At 31.5% G+C, this 13614-nt stretch overlaps 1 protein-coding gene across 1 annotated transcript in view; it reads left to right on the forward strand.

Annotated features, from left to right (window-relative positions):
• The window catches only part of LOC117690630 (deoxynucleoside triphosphate triphosphohydrolase SAMHD1-like), a 71699-nt gene extending 58229 nt beyond the window's left edge, over positions 1-13470 (forward strand). The window contains exons 9-14 of the mRNA XM_066072490.1: positions 7188-7279; positions 7479-7529; positions 7754-7970; positions 9482-9538; positions 13033-13071; positions 13462-13470. Of these exons, the coding sequence (XP_065928562.1) occupies positions 7188-7279; positions 7479-7529; positions 7754-7970; positions 9482-9538; positions 13033-13071; positions 13462-13470 (465 nt within the window). The remainder of the gene's footprint in view (positions 1-7187; positions 7280-7478; positions 7530-7753; positions 7971-9481; positions 9539-13032; positions 13072-13461) is intronic.
• The last annotated feature ends 144 nt before the right edge of the window (positions 13471-13614 follow it).

Consider the following 13614-nt stretch of genomic DNA (forward strand, 5'->3'; position numbering starts at 1 on the left):
GTACATTTCAAGCAAAATCCCATAGGGTCCTATGTTAAAAATTAACAAACTTTGAGATGACCCCTTAAACAAACGGTGTGGTAAATAATTACATCACTAGAAATTCTTGTAAAAAATTTCAATCAAAAATCTAGGGCAGAAAAAATTAGACCCGGCCTCGTTAAGGTGATAAAATATGGTCGATCAAAATCTAAACTTACTTTACAAAGATGTTTAGTTAATTAAAATTTCTGTTTACGATATGGTACTTGCACAGTCCGCATGTCATTTGTAACATGGATTTACTGATTTTTTTTTTCAACAAGATATCTTACTTCAATATATTTAAAAATGAACCATAAGTGATAAGCAATTTAAAAAAAAACGGTAATCATCACTGACTTCCGTTTATTCTAAGTCTCGTCTCATATCAAATGTTTTTAAGTCGTTAAAGACTATAAAAAAACTATAGAAAGTTAATTAACGTCCTAAATTTTTTGAGAGTATACATCCCTGGTACAACCTTTTTTAAACACAGATTGTGTGGGGGAAAATAGTACCATAAACTTCTTTGGATAATTAACCACTAATACTGTCGGACTTTCTCCCTAACACGCTAAACGACCTTTGAAAATTGTTTAGAATTTTAAATTCACGTCGAGATCAAGAGTCACCATTTGTACATGTAAACAAACAGCATCACTTCGCTGTACAGGACTGGTGATGGTGTTTAAGAAAATATCAGAGGCAATTTAAGTGACGATATCCGTGGTAAAGTGTCAGAATTTTTTTTGGAAATCAAATATTTGTAAGGAATGTGTTTGAAAATAAGATTAACCAGTCAAAAACTAGGGCAACTTTTTGTGCAGTAAAAATTGCAGACTTTTCTTTTACTATGGGAGGTACTGTAGGTCCTAAGTTGTCCATCTTATTTTTTTTTTAGACCGGGAATTACAAACATGCATCTTACTTTTGACATATATCTTTAAATAGAGCTCTTCTTTTAAAGAGGATCAGTATATTCCAAAAATGGCCACGGCCATCGGTCCCTCTTGAATCATTAATCATAGGTATTAAAATAAAAGTTAACAATATATTAGCTAAACAATGTAATTTAAAGCACGTTTTAAAAGTTATTAGAATGGGAAAAATCAAACTCTTACATCGTGTCAATTGATATGGTAGATTTCGGTCTTTTCAGTTTAGAGCTATTAAAATATAGTTAATTTTCTGAAGAAATAAGAAAAAAAATCATATTTGATGTAAATACATGACGATTGCATAAAATATTAAATGAAAAAATGCTGTACGTATTAGAAAGTATTAAACAAACATGTAACCCCCACTTCCATGTTAAATACTAACCCCAATTCTCACATAACTCTCGTAAGTGCCTGTTAATTGCATATTGAATAGAAAAAACATTAATTTTGTAATCTTTAAAATGAAGAGTATGATAATCTTTGATTAGCAGACAGTTCTATGTGAGTCTAGCTATTGCAATGAAACCCCTTAGTATACCTTCATGTATAAGTACATTACATAAGCTTAATATCTTAATATGTAAATTTGCATATATATTATATACACATGCCATTATCATAATGAAATTTAAAAAAAAAACAATAATATTACAATATGTAACAATCTAATTCGGTACAGTGCATTTTAGTTTAATTAAATATGTTGAGTACGTTTTTCATAAAGCGTCATATCTTGCTCGGAAAAAAAGACTTTTAAGCTTTGAATTTCGTTCGTAACTTGACTTTCATAGTTTGGACAAGCATTAAAGGCATTCATTTACTACTCTAACCATAAAAATTGGAAAATATTTTAATTTTTTGTACTAATCGTGTCCAATTTTAGGTCACTTTAATAAATTGATTCTGAAACTATATTTGCAACTTTGTAATTTTCTATATGCTTTCATATTCATTTTTTTAAAAAATACTTATGGTAAATACTCGAGACGTTAGAAAACTGGTAAAAGAAGAACAAAAACGAAACACGCACTATCGTCTTCTTATTGTAACAGAACTATCTAGGGGTTTGTCCCGTAGATTATCTTAGTTCGGAAGGATAAAAAAAATCATAACAAGAATTTCAGTGTTGAAAGAGTTATATTTTACTAGATGATATCCTGCTCAAGTGCGGGAGTTAACACTTTACACATTAATATGATACAATGTTTATAATTTTGTTGAACCATATTTTTTGTTCATTGTTGTATATACTGTGTCCAATTTTTTTCTTATTTGCTTTCTTAACCTATTCTTTAAAATCAAAATAAAAAACTAACTGCATGACTGGATATTTAGAGGAGCGGACAGGGGTGAAAAATCCAAACTGAAATTGATGTTATATACATGTACGTGGCCTTAATTCTTTCTGTTGCAGGGTTGAAAAAAAAAGAACTTTTCTTTTTTATTTTAAACCAGTGAGTAGGTATTGAGTGCGTACGTCGAATCTCTAAATTTGGTGTTTTAGGTCAAATTACATTACAATTTTCATAACAGTCCCAAATTAGAATTGTAGATAAAAAATGTGTTTAGAAAAAAAACGGGGAGGGTGTCATTCTCCCCTTTCATAATTCAATTTACCCATTTTAGCATAACAAAATCGGTTCATTTGTTCATTGTTTGCAAATTAATGGCAAAGGTTTACTACCAATCTGTCGTGGTATAAAAAGCTAGTGTTTTGTGTAGGCATATTTATTTGCATATTTAAAACCAAAGTTGACAGATCCAAAGTATCTACCCGACCGTTTACTCGCCCTTCACGTTCCGCCTTGACGTTAGTTAGTCAGCCCACGTTCCTGGGCACCCCGTTCTGAAAAAGGTTTTTTTCATCAAAACAAAAAACGCTTTTAATTATTCCATTTTATTTATAAACTAGCTGTTTTGTATTTACCAGAGTTGTCCTATCTGCCCGTGATGCATGATGAACTCGTCCTACACTTTTCACCATGACTTTGATCTGTCAACCTAGGCCTGCGTTCTTGGTTACCCCGTTCTAGAAAGTTCTATCTCATTTTCTCACCAGATGTCGTGCTTCGCAAGCGTTCTATCCAACAAAACTAAAATTGTGCATACCAAAGGTGTAAGCAGTTATTCTGGTGCAGGCATCTTGTAGTTTATTTGCAAAATGTCTTAATTCCTAAAGATAAAGATTTTGTGTAAATAACAATCATGAAAAACAAACGTAAAAGTTGTTTAACAACATCATATAAAATCCAAGAATGTGATAATGGCAATTATTGTAGATAGAAATTTATGCCCCAATTCCCGTAATACGTCTAATCGATAATTATTAATGTTGCCAATTGTTGCTAATTAAACAAATGCACATATTTTTAATAATACTCAATCCCAGCCGGGTACTATAGACCCGGGCACCCTAACATATATGGATACATACATTTAAAGATATAAAAGACATACATATACACATAACATACTAGATGATATCCCGCGCAGGCGCGGGAATTAACATTTTGCACATCAATATGACTTAATGTATAATATGTTGAACCATATATTTTGTTCATTTTGTATATACTGTGTCCCAAAATTTTCGTAATTGGTTTCTTAACCTATTCTTTAAAATGAAAATAAAGAAACAAATGCATCAGGCAGTTTATTTTGGCTGGACATTTAGAGCGGGCAGATTTGAAAAATGTAAACTGAAAAAAATGATATATTCATATACGTTCGTGGCCTTAATTCTTTTTGTTGAAATATAACAATTATTTTTTTTATTTCAAACCAGGGAGTTGGTATTTAGTGCGTCGTATCTCTAAGTTGTGTTCTTTATGTCAAATTGTAATTTCCTGTGAATACACTTAACAAATTCATGCGCTATGAGCACAAAATATAGAAGTAATCACGCGTTTTGGGTTTATTTACAATTGTAAGAATAAATGAAACGTTCAAACTTACATTACGAATTTGAAATGTACTTATGAACAATAATTATTAAATCATATCTACTCGTTAATAAAAAAAAACAAAGTCTCTAGCATTATATGTTTAGTCGCGGAAGCGAACTAAATAACATAATAAAATGGCTGTTCCATGTATGTTTCATATCCCTGACTAAGGGTGTATATATAAAGGCTTTAAAGCGATGATACACAAATACTTTATACATGTTAACATCAATATGAATATAAATGTAAGTATTAAATGTCCATTTTTGGATGTCGTCGGTCCTATACCGCGCGGTATTCAATTTGTCTGCACCTCCTTGGTGTGTTATAGGACCGACGACATACAAGAATAAGCATTCAATGCTTAAATGTACATGTATGAGGTTTACTACCAATCTGTTGTGGTATTTAAATGTATGAAATTAAAAAAGCTAGTGTATGCATATTTATTTGCATATATTAAACATTTTAAACCTAAGTTGTCAGATCCAAAGTATCTGGCTAACTCGCCTTACACTTTCTGCCATGACGTTAGTTAGTCAACCGTTTCTGAGCACCCCGTTCTGGAAAGTTATGTCCATCAAAACTGAAATCGCTTTCAAATTGTGCCATTTTTGTATAAACCAAGATGTCTGATCCAAGGTATCTGCCCGTGATGCATGATGAACCAGTCCTACACTTTTCGCCATGACGTTATTTAGCCATACCGCGTTCTTGGTTACCCCGTTCAGGAAAATTCTATCCCATTTTTCATCAGATGTCGTGCTTCACAAGCAGTCTATCCATCAAAACTAAAATTGTGCAATCAAGAAACGAATTTTCTTATTTTTATTATTCAACGTTTGTCAAATCTTAACATCTATGATTACTTTAAGTAAGTTCCCAGTAAACATATTCACTCTTTACGTAATCATTCAATATAATTTCATTGCAAGCATATATTTTGGTGCAAACTCCCACTAACTTGGATCCGCCAAAGCGTGTCCACCACCTTACTCTCATTTTTGCTATTTCGGGCTTCTTTATGGAAAATAAAAGGAGGTTTTTGATTAAATTTACAGTAATTACTTATTAGAAAAAAATCATGTATAGCTTACGGACATTTAATCACACATGTTAAAATACCGAAGGTGTAAGCAGTTTCTCTGATGAAGCCATTTTTTAGTTTTATGGCAAAATGTCTTAATTTATAAGTAAAGATACATTGTATGCATAAATAAAAAAAATACTCATTATCAAATGCACACAGCCGTTACATTATTCTTATCCTTTTAGCAATCTTTAAATTCTCTAATTATAATGCAATCAAAACTATTAGATGTTTATTAACTAGATATACCGTACCGATTGATTAATTGCCGACTGGTTTAATGCGACTTGTTCGTGTGAATATACTCAATTATTACAGACGCGTAGCATCAGGGGGTCAGGGAGGACTCCCCCTCCCACTTTCTCTCGCACCAAACATTTGTTTTTCTTGAATTAACATTAGATAACCAAATTATCAAAGAGATGGTCCCCACTTTTTAGCTCACCTGATCACATTTTGTCTGTCGTCTGTCTGTCTGTCTGTCTGTCAGTCAGTCCGTCCCTCCGTAAATTTTTCATATTTTCAACATCTTCTCAAGAATTGCTGGGCTAATTTTAATCAAACTTAACACAAAGCACCCTTAGTCAAGGGGATTCAAATTTGTGAAAATAAAAAACCACGCCTTTATTTTCAAGGAGAAATATCTAGGAATTTAAAAAAAAAAAGAAATATTCAAAAATCGTATTCTTAAGAACTATCAAGCCAGGAAAGCTGAAACTTTTGTGGAAGCATTGTCAGGTATAGTAGATTCAAAGTTGTGAAAATCATGATCCCCAGGGGTAGGGTGGGGCCACAATTTGGGGTCAAAGTTTTACATAGGAATATATAGAGTAAATGTTTAAAAATCTTCTCAGAAACTCATCAGCCAGGAAAGCTGAAACTTGTGTGCAAGCATCCTCAGGTAGTGAAGATTCAAAGTTGTGAAAATTATAATCCCGAGGGTAGGGTGGGGCCACAATGGGGGGTCGAAGTTTTACATAGGAATATATAGAATAAATGTTTAAATATTTTCTTCTAAGAAACTAATTAGCCTGGCGATTCCTTATAATTGTTTAGACCCTGGACGATTCTTCGGCCTTACAATGGGGGGTCAGAGTTTGATGTAGATTTATATCCCATATATAAACAATTGTTTGGAATCTTTTTGAGAACTGCAATACACAACACGCGATGACTTTAAAATCATCCTGTTAGAAAAGGGAGAACATGGATTTTATTTATACAGGATCTACATGTTTTATTGTACATTGTCCAGACAGTTTGTATTATGACTTCATAAAGCAAATTTTATCATACATATTGTTTCTTAGGTGAGCGATGTGGCCCAAGGGCCTCTTCTTTAGGAGAATGTAAAAGCGAAAATAATGAAATTAACAATGAAATTGAAGTAATAGGTAAACGCATACTCCTGCCCCCTAACCCATCCTCCCCCCCCTTTACCCCCCCCCCCCGGATTAGGGTTTTAGGGTTTTCAGGATTTGTGATGTTATTTTGGGCTTTTCAATCTTTTTAGGATGTGTTTGTTACCCCCCCCCCCCCTCCCCTTCCCCACTTTAAAAAAAATAATGCCTGCATTTCGTAATTATTAAATGATGTACGTGATAATTTTGATACATTAAAACTGTTTTTTATAATTATTTAAATTCTTGTTTCGATTTTTCCAGCGTACGTTTTCTCTCGAAGAAAACGCACCCAAATTCATGGATACGTTTTCTCCGGTTTACGTTTTCTCAAGGGTACGATTTCCTCTGATACATCTTTGCATGCCATCTAGCGTTAATTCAGTGCAAGACTGTTTTTCATGGGTGATCGTTTGTTTTGCATCAGTGTCTGTTAATTTTGCAAAATAGGCTGTCGGTTTTGTTTTAAGCTGCTCTATTTCGTATTTCAGCATGTTTTTAAAAAATAAGTTGTTCGATTTGCATTAACGTCTTTTTACCCTTCCCGCTGCCCATAGTCGTACTAAAGAAAGTTTTATAACCTCAGGGCCAGGTCTTCATAACTGTTTCAAGGATTTAAAGAAATTAAATTTAAATATTCACGGCATATCAGTCCTTCACTAGTAAGAGGAAACTTTGGTACAATGTATGCCATTTATTTTTAGCGAAAAGTTTAATAGAATGCTCTTAAATTAACGTTGAAGTGATGTAGAATTGAACAACCTTACCCTCTTTTTTTATTCTATTGTAGGAATACTTCAATTTGTTTGACATGTTTTACACCCGGTTTACGTTGCATCGCAGAGCCTACAAACATCCCGTGGTTAAAGCTGTTGAAATGATGTAAGATTTTTCTTGATATAAGTATACATATATATCAATACGTGAACAAAATGTCTAAGTTTATTCTAAATGAGGATATATAAATTTTCCTTGATCTTTAATATTTAAATCTCGCTAAAATTAAAAATGATTATAGCAAAATTGTTTTTTGTTCCTTGTAGAATAGCAGATTATATAAAATAATTTTTGTTTTTTGTAGGATAGCAGATGCATTTTTTAAAGCAGATAATAATCTGACGTTTCCGTCGGGGTAGGGGAATAATAAAGTTTACTCTATGTATTAGTCTCAGATAATGCAAATAATGTGATGCTGTATTCATAGCTGTCATGTGTTTGTTTTATGCAAATAGGTGTATTTTTCCTAAATGCATTGCAAAATGCAAACTCCCAGTATATGTTAAAAGAAAAGATACAGTGTTATAGACATGGTCCATGTTTGTCTAAATGCAATTATATTTTTTATTCAAATTAAAGCTGTCAGTCTTTATCCAAGTCAACGGAAAATATGGATGCATATCAGTGGGTGACTGATGACGTTCTACAACAGATAAGACGTATTGAACTTGACCTCATAGAAGAGAACTATGGAAATGTTAAAGATTCTCAGCATATCATAGACAGAATCTATCGTCGAGATTTGTATAAATTGATAGGAGAAAAACGAGTGAAATGGGTTAAGGAGTCCGTAAAGGTATTGGTAAACTAATGTAATGTTATTCATTGTAACAGCAAAATATTACCCCTAGTTAATTATGTAGTAAGTGTTTAACCATTTATATGGCGCCATTTGTTTAATCAAATGATATTTGATAGAGTAGTGTTCTTATTTACATGTTTAACACGTGTACGTGACTTATTCCAACTATGTTGTATTTCAACCCAGCAGATATACAACACTGAATAAACATTTATTGTCTATGTTGGTTTAAAATCTATTTCATGTTAGATTTTGAAATTTTGGCTCAACGTTGAAATCTTAATGAAGAATCAACAATGAAAATCAATGTTGATTGAATGTTGAAATACAGTTGATTCAACATGTATCTTGTTCGATGAAATTAAAAACAAATAGATATAAGTCCAAATTTTAACATAGATTTTAAAGAATTTTATTATTAGATTTTATATAATATTATTAAAATTTGTCATCAAAATCAAAATTTTCAAATATTTTCATTTTTCCGCCCACCACCGTCCCTTTTATCCAGAGCTCACTTGATATACGTATACTTTATTACTACTTTATCAACTTGAATCTCTGTAATACCCAAGTTACCATTACACATCTCGATCAATTTCGATAGATAACCACATACACCTACATGTACATGAATTTTTAACTGTATACTATTCAGGAATGAGAGTTGCATACATAAGATCTTTAAAATCCTCAAAACTTACCACGATAAATTGTATTCCCCCCATTTCAATTCAGATACTTCTAGTGTTTCGTACTCGTAATGACTTCAAAGGAATTCTTACCTTGGCAAACTAGTAGATATTAAGATATTTGTTTACCTTTTTGGTTACGCCGTTACACGTTTCAATAAGTATATAAGAGTTCCAAGCTTTTTATAATAGATATTTACACATAGATAAAATATTATTTGTTTCGTATGCATCGCGTGCATTGTCACCGCTGGGCAACATGAAATGGTTATACTAACAAAAATACAAACACACAACAAAAACTGACAAATCATTGACTTTATTCTCGTCCCTAAAATAGTTTTAACTTAAAACAAGTTGTTTGCGCAACAATTTTGTCATTTCAACACAGTATTCAAAATCCAGCATTAAATCAATGTTATATTTTCACGTTGAAAAGTCAATGTTGATTGAATATTGATTCTTGCCTCTAAACATCTAAACGTCTAAACATAATTTCATTCAATGTTCAAAGCTCAGTCAACGTTTAATCAACGTTGCATGAATGCTGGGATTGCATTTATTGCAGTTTAATTGACAAAAAATGTTTTTTTTATATTGCAATGTTCCATTTTCAGAGTAAAAGTAATTGAATTTATCATTTCATTCTTTCTTAATATCTTTTTGAAATGTTTTCGTCAATCCTACTTATGCTTATAACACAATTCAATATTTTAAAATAACCTAAATAGGGGAATGAAAAATTACTTTGAATTTGGCATAAAATGATTGTTAGCAAAAACAAGCTTATTTATTTGGATTTTATTATAAAAGAATATTGCCGAGAAACTGACAACTCTTGTGAACTCCTTGGCACGGTCAAAAACGGAGGTTAGTAAATTTGTGTTATATATATATATATATATATATATATATATATATATATATATATATATATATATATATATATATATATATATATATTACCAAAGTCTCTTTTTCAGTAATAATAAAAAAAATAAAACACTTTAAAACACTGTTTCAAAATATTCAGAATATGAAAATTCCGACCGCCTGAGTATCGCGTTTCAAAACACACCTATAGTGGCATTCAGGAGAGACAGAAATTTGAAAGAAATATTAGTTCATAAGAAACATAATAACCTCTTCTTTAAGAAAGAAAATTTATTTGAGCCGTGTGGTGCAAAAAATGTGTCATGTGTAAATATATTATTTGCTCTAGCCATTTTCAAGACATATCATGTTAAAAATCATATCGATTGAAAGTCAAGTAATATAATATTGTTTATGGGGTGTTTTGTAAAAGGTGTAACAAAATTGTATATGTTGGGAAAACGGGGGTGACTTTATATCAAAGACATAAATTTATCACTGATTAGGAGAGAAACTAATGACACTGTAGCAATGCAGTTTACACAAATGCACATACTATTGATGATTATTCTGTCATTGATAATGAAAAATTGTACAAAGATGAAATTTACAGAAAATTTAGAGAAAAATCTGTGGAAGAAAAAAATTAGATACTTATATGCCTTTTGGTATCAACAAAAGAGAACATTATTCTTTTTAGACTTTGCTATTCTCGCATTATCACCGGTTTGATATCGGTTTGTCCAGTGTGAGACAGCAGTGTGAGATTTGTCTGTCTTACACTGTGTATTACTACGCCGCTTTAAAACGTAAACAAACGTTGTCTGCTGTAGGGAAATGCAAAATCATTGATTGAGATTATTCATTAAGAAATTGTTTTGCTTAGTTAATTACAATTTATTATATTTTTATTAATAAAACTGTCGGGTGCTCTTATTTTGACTTGCACTATTTAAAGCACGCGGAGGGATAAACCGAAAGTAATCCTTTGAACGTCATGACAGAAAAATGTCAGACATGGTTTTTTAATGTAAAATAATGCAAGAAAAATAATCGTTCATTATATACTCGTGTGAAATAGTGAAATTCCACCTCGGGGCCAAGATTCCAGGTCTAGGACTCGGCAAAGCCTCGTCCTAGACTGTGAATCTTGTCCCCTCGGTGGAATTTCACTATCTAAATACACTCGTAATAATGAATGATTCTATTATTATTACGATATTGAAGATACATTTTTTCTCTATTTTGTGACGCATTCTTTACATTTCTTCATATAATTTGTCTAGATATTCATTATTGCTATCAATGTGCTTTCTAGACTCTCTCACCAATATTTCATATGTTTTGGAGCAAAATTGTTGATTGACGTCACTTTCCGGACTGTTTTCGTATTGTGAAGTCATAGTATATGTTCAACGTTATGTTGCTGTAGACAATAAACACGACTGATAAAGACCGGTAACACGGTCGAAATAATTTGAAACAGTGTTTTAAAGGATTTATATATATAAATATATATATATATATATATATATATATATATATATATATATATATATATATATATATATATATATATATATATAAAATATGAATAAATGCAGAGAGTATTGCAGTATGCAATTTTAAGTCTTTTTGTATATTGCATTGTAATATTTTTATTATGTAATATTATTACTTATTAGGTTAGTAACTTACTCACTACGGAAATATATTGGGCTGATCAATCTCATAGATGTCGAGGGTCTTTGAGATTGATCAACCCAATATATTTCCGTAGTGAGTCACTAACTAACCTAATAAGTGTTTTGTTTTCCCGAGGACTATCACGCGACATATTTATTCACAAATAGCGGTAATCTACGCAAAGCCATGTACAAGCCTAACATCTCGTTCAATTTAACTCATTTTAACTGTTCAAAATTATCAATCTCCCCTTTCAATTACTCTAAAAATCTTTGATTCACCCATGTTTACTTACAATGTTTTGTTGCTATTCAATCTTAAACGTTTTCTCCCTTTCCTCTGCAGAAATTTGAGCAACTTTAGACGCTGCCATTTGTTTTGCTCCAGCCAAAACAATGCGCCGTCAATATTCAGAGGGCAACTGCTCTAATTTTAAAGAATTCCAAAGGGCAACTACTTCAAATACTTAAAGATCTTACGGCATGCAGTTTCTGTATTAAATATTATGAAATATCGAAATGAGTAAGCGAAGCGTCGGCCAATGACGGCCATATTACCTAATATTAGTTCCCACCGAACTGACATAGAGATATATGGGACAATTACGTGCTATGTTAAAACCAATGAAAGTGTGACATTTCAGTCCGAGGGAAAACAAAGTATGATGATAGATTCGCTACTGAATAGGAGACCTTAACGTTGCTTTACAAGAAAAAATCAAAGAACTGAGGTACTGACGGGAGTTGATTTTATCGATTATTATTTATTTTAAAATTAAATTATCTTGCATGGCAACTAGTTTCTAGTCTTTATTTGAATTACGCACTTTTTTATGATGTGAATATTAGACTTTTCCGACAAGAATTTCGAGAAACCCCATATAAATCATGTTGTGTAATGTTTAAAGATAGATTTCAAACTATTTATAAGTAATCGAAGCAATTCTAAAAATTAAATGGATCCAAGCACTATTGATATCGAACTCTAGTCTCGTTCAACCAGATGCTCGGCTGTCTCCGTTAATCTCCGACAAGCAAGAGAGCCTTTCTGCTCCTAGATTTACGGAGACAGCCGAGCGTTTGGTTGAACGAGGCTATATTAAACTCTGGCGTAGGAATACATGATACTAAAAAAATATCTTAGTTGTTCGTATTATATATTTTTCAAATCAAATGCACTGAGTTAAAGTTATATCCCGTATTTTCTTTGATGAACAGAATATATACATGAAACAAACTTTCAATGAAAATGTACACGTATCTGTATATTCGGTTCTGAGTTTATCCATGCAGATGTGATATTATGAAAACTTCAACTAAAAAGCCTCCTGTTTTTAGCGTAAATGTAATGCGCATGCGCAAGATTGTCAAATCCAAAAAATCCAGATGATTTCTGGATTCTCAAAAGGATTTTTGTTGATTATTAATTAGTGAAGCTTGATTGAGAAAAAATAAAAACAAATTGGTAATCTTTAAGTACCAATGATGTTTAAAATATATAAAACAAAAGACAGTACTCTTCCGATTTCTCGGTATTAAAGCCCAAAAATTCTAGTCTATTATTTTAATGTAGTAGTATAGATATTCTAATAACTCCAATGGTATGTGCAAACACATTTTCATAACGCGCGTTACTCAATTTGTATGCGCACAGCGATGCAGTTTTGAGACCATATCAAAAAATATATAATGATTCAATGCTCAATTTACTTATTGGTTATCAAAGAGCCTATTGTTTAAGATTTCTGTGACTGTTAGCAAAAGAAACCTGAGACATGTATATCTTCTTTCTTTTTTTTATTGAAGACTGCTACACTTAAGAACACAATTGACAAGAAAGGAAAGGTTAGTAAAAGTGTTATTTTAATTCAACAAAATAACACGTTGCAACGATACAACGATACAAAAAGCATATTAACTAAATCACCAAACTGAACATTTGCTCCTAATATATAAATAAAGAATTTGATATAATCAATGTTTCAAAAAAATGTAAAATTTGCAAAATTTATAAAGAATCCCAAATAAAAAAAAAAATCATTGACAAGAAATAAAAATTGAGATAATTTAAACTTACTTTTTGAATATTAAATCTGATGATGCATCAACTGACAAATAATCCTACATTTAGGCTTCAGCGCAGTATATAGTATACGTTACAGCATTGAGAAACAACTAATAATGAAAAGCAAATTAAAAGAAAAAAATATTTACTCGTTCACCTCATCTACACAGATAAAGTAAGGCTGTAAGATGCAAATGACATATTTTTTTTTCTATTTTACATTATGCTTATATTATATACACAGTAACTCTTTTGATTGGAGGAGGACTACTACTTTTAAAAAATATTTTCTTTGTGGAACTTTAAACACCTCCTATGACAAA

The sequence above is a fragment of the Magallana gigas genome, chromosome 9 (genome assembly GCF_963853765.1).
Source record: "Magallana gigas chromosome 9, xbMagGiga1.1, whole genome shotgun sequence".
Classification (NCBI taxonomy): domain Eukaryota; kingdom Metazoa; phylum Mollusca; class Bivalvia; order Ostreida; family Ostreidae; genus Magallana; species Magallana gigas.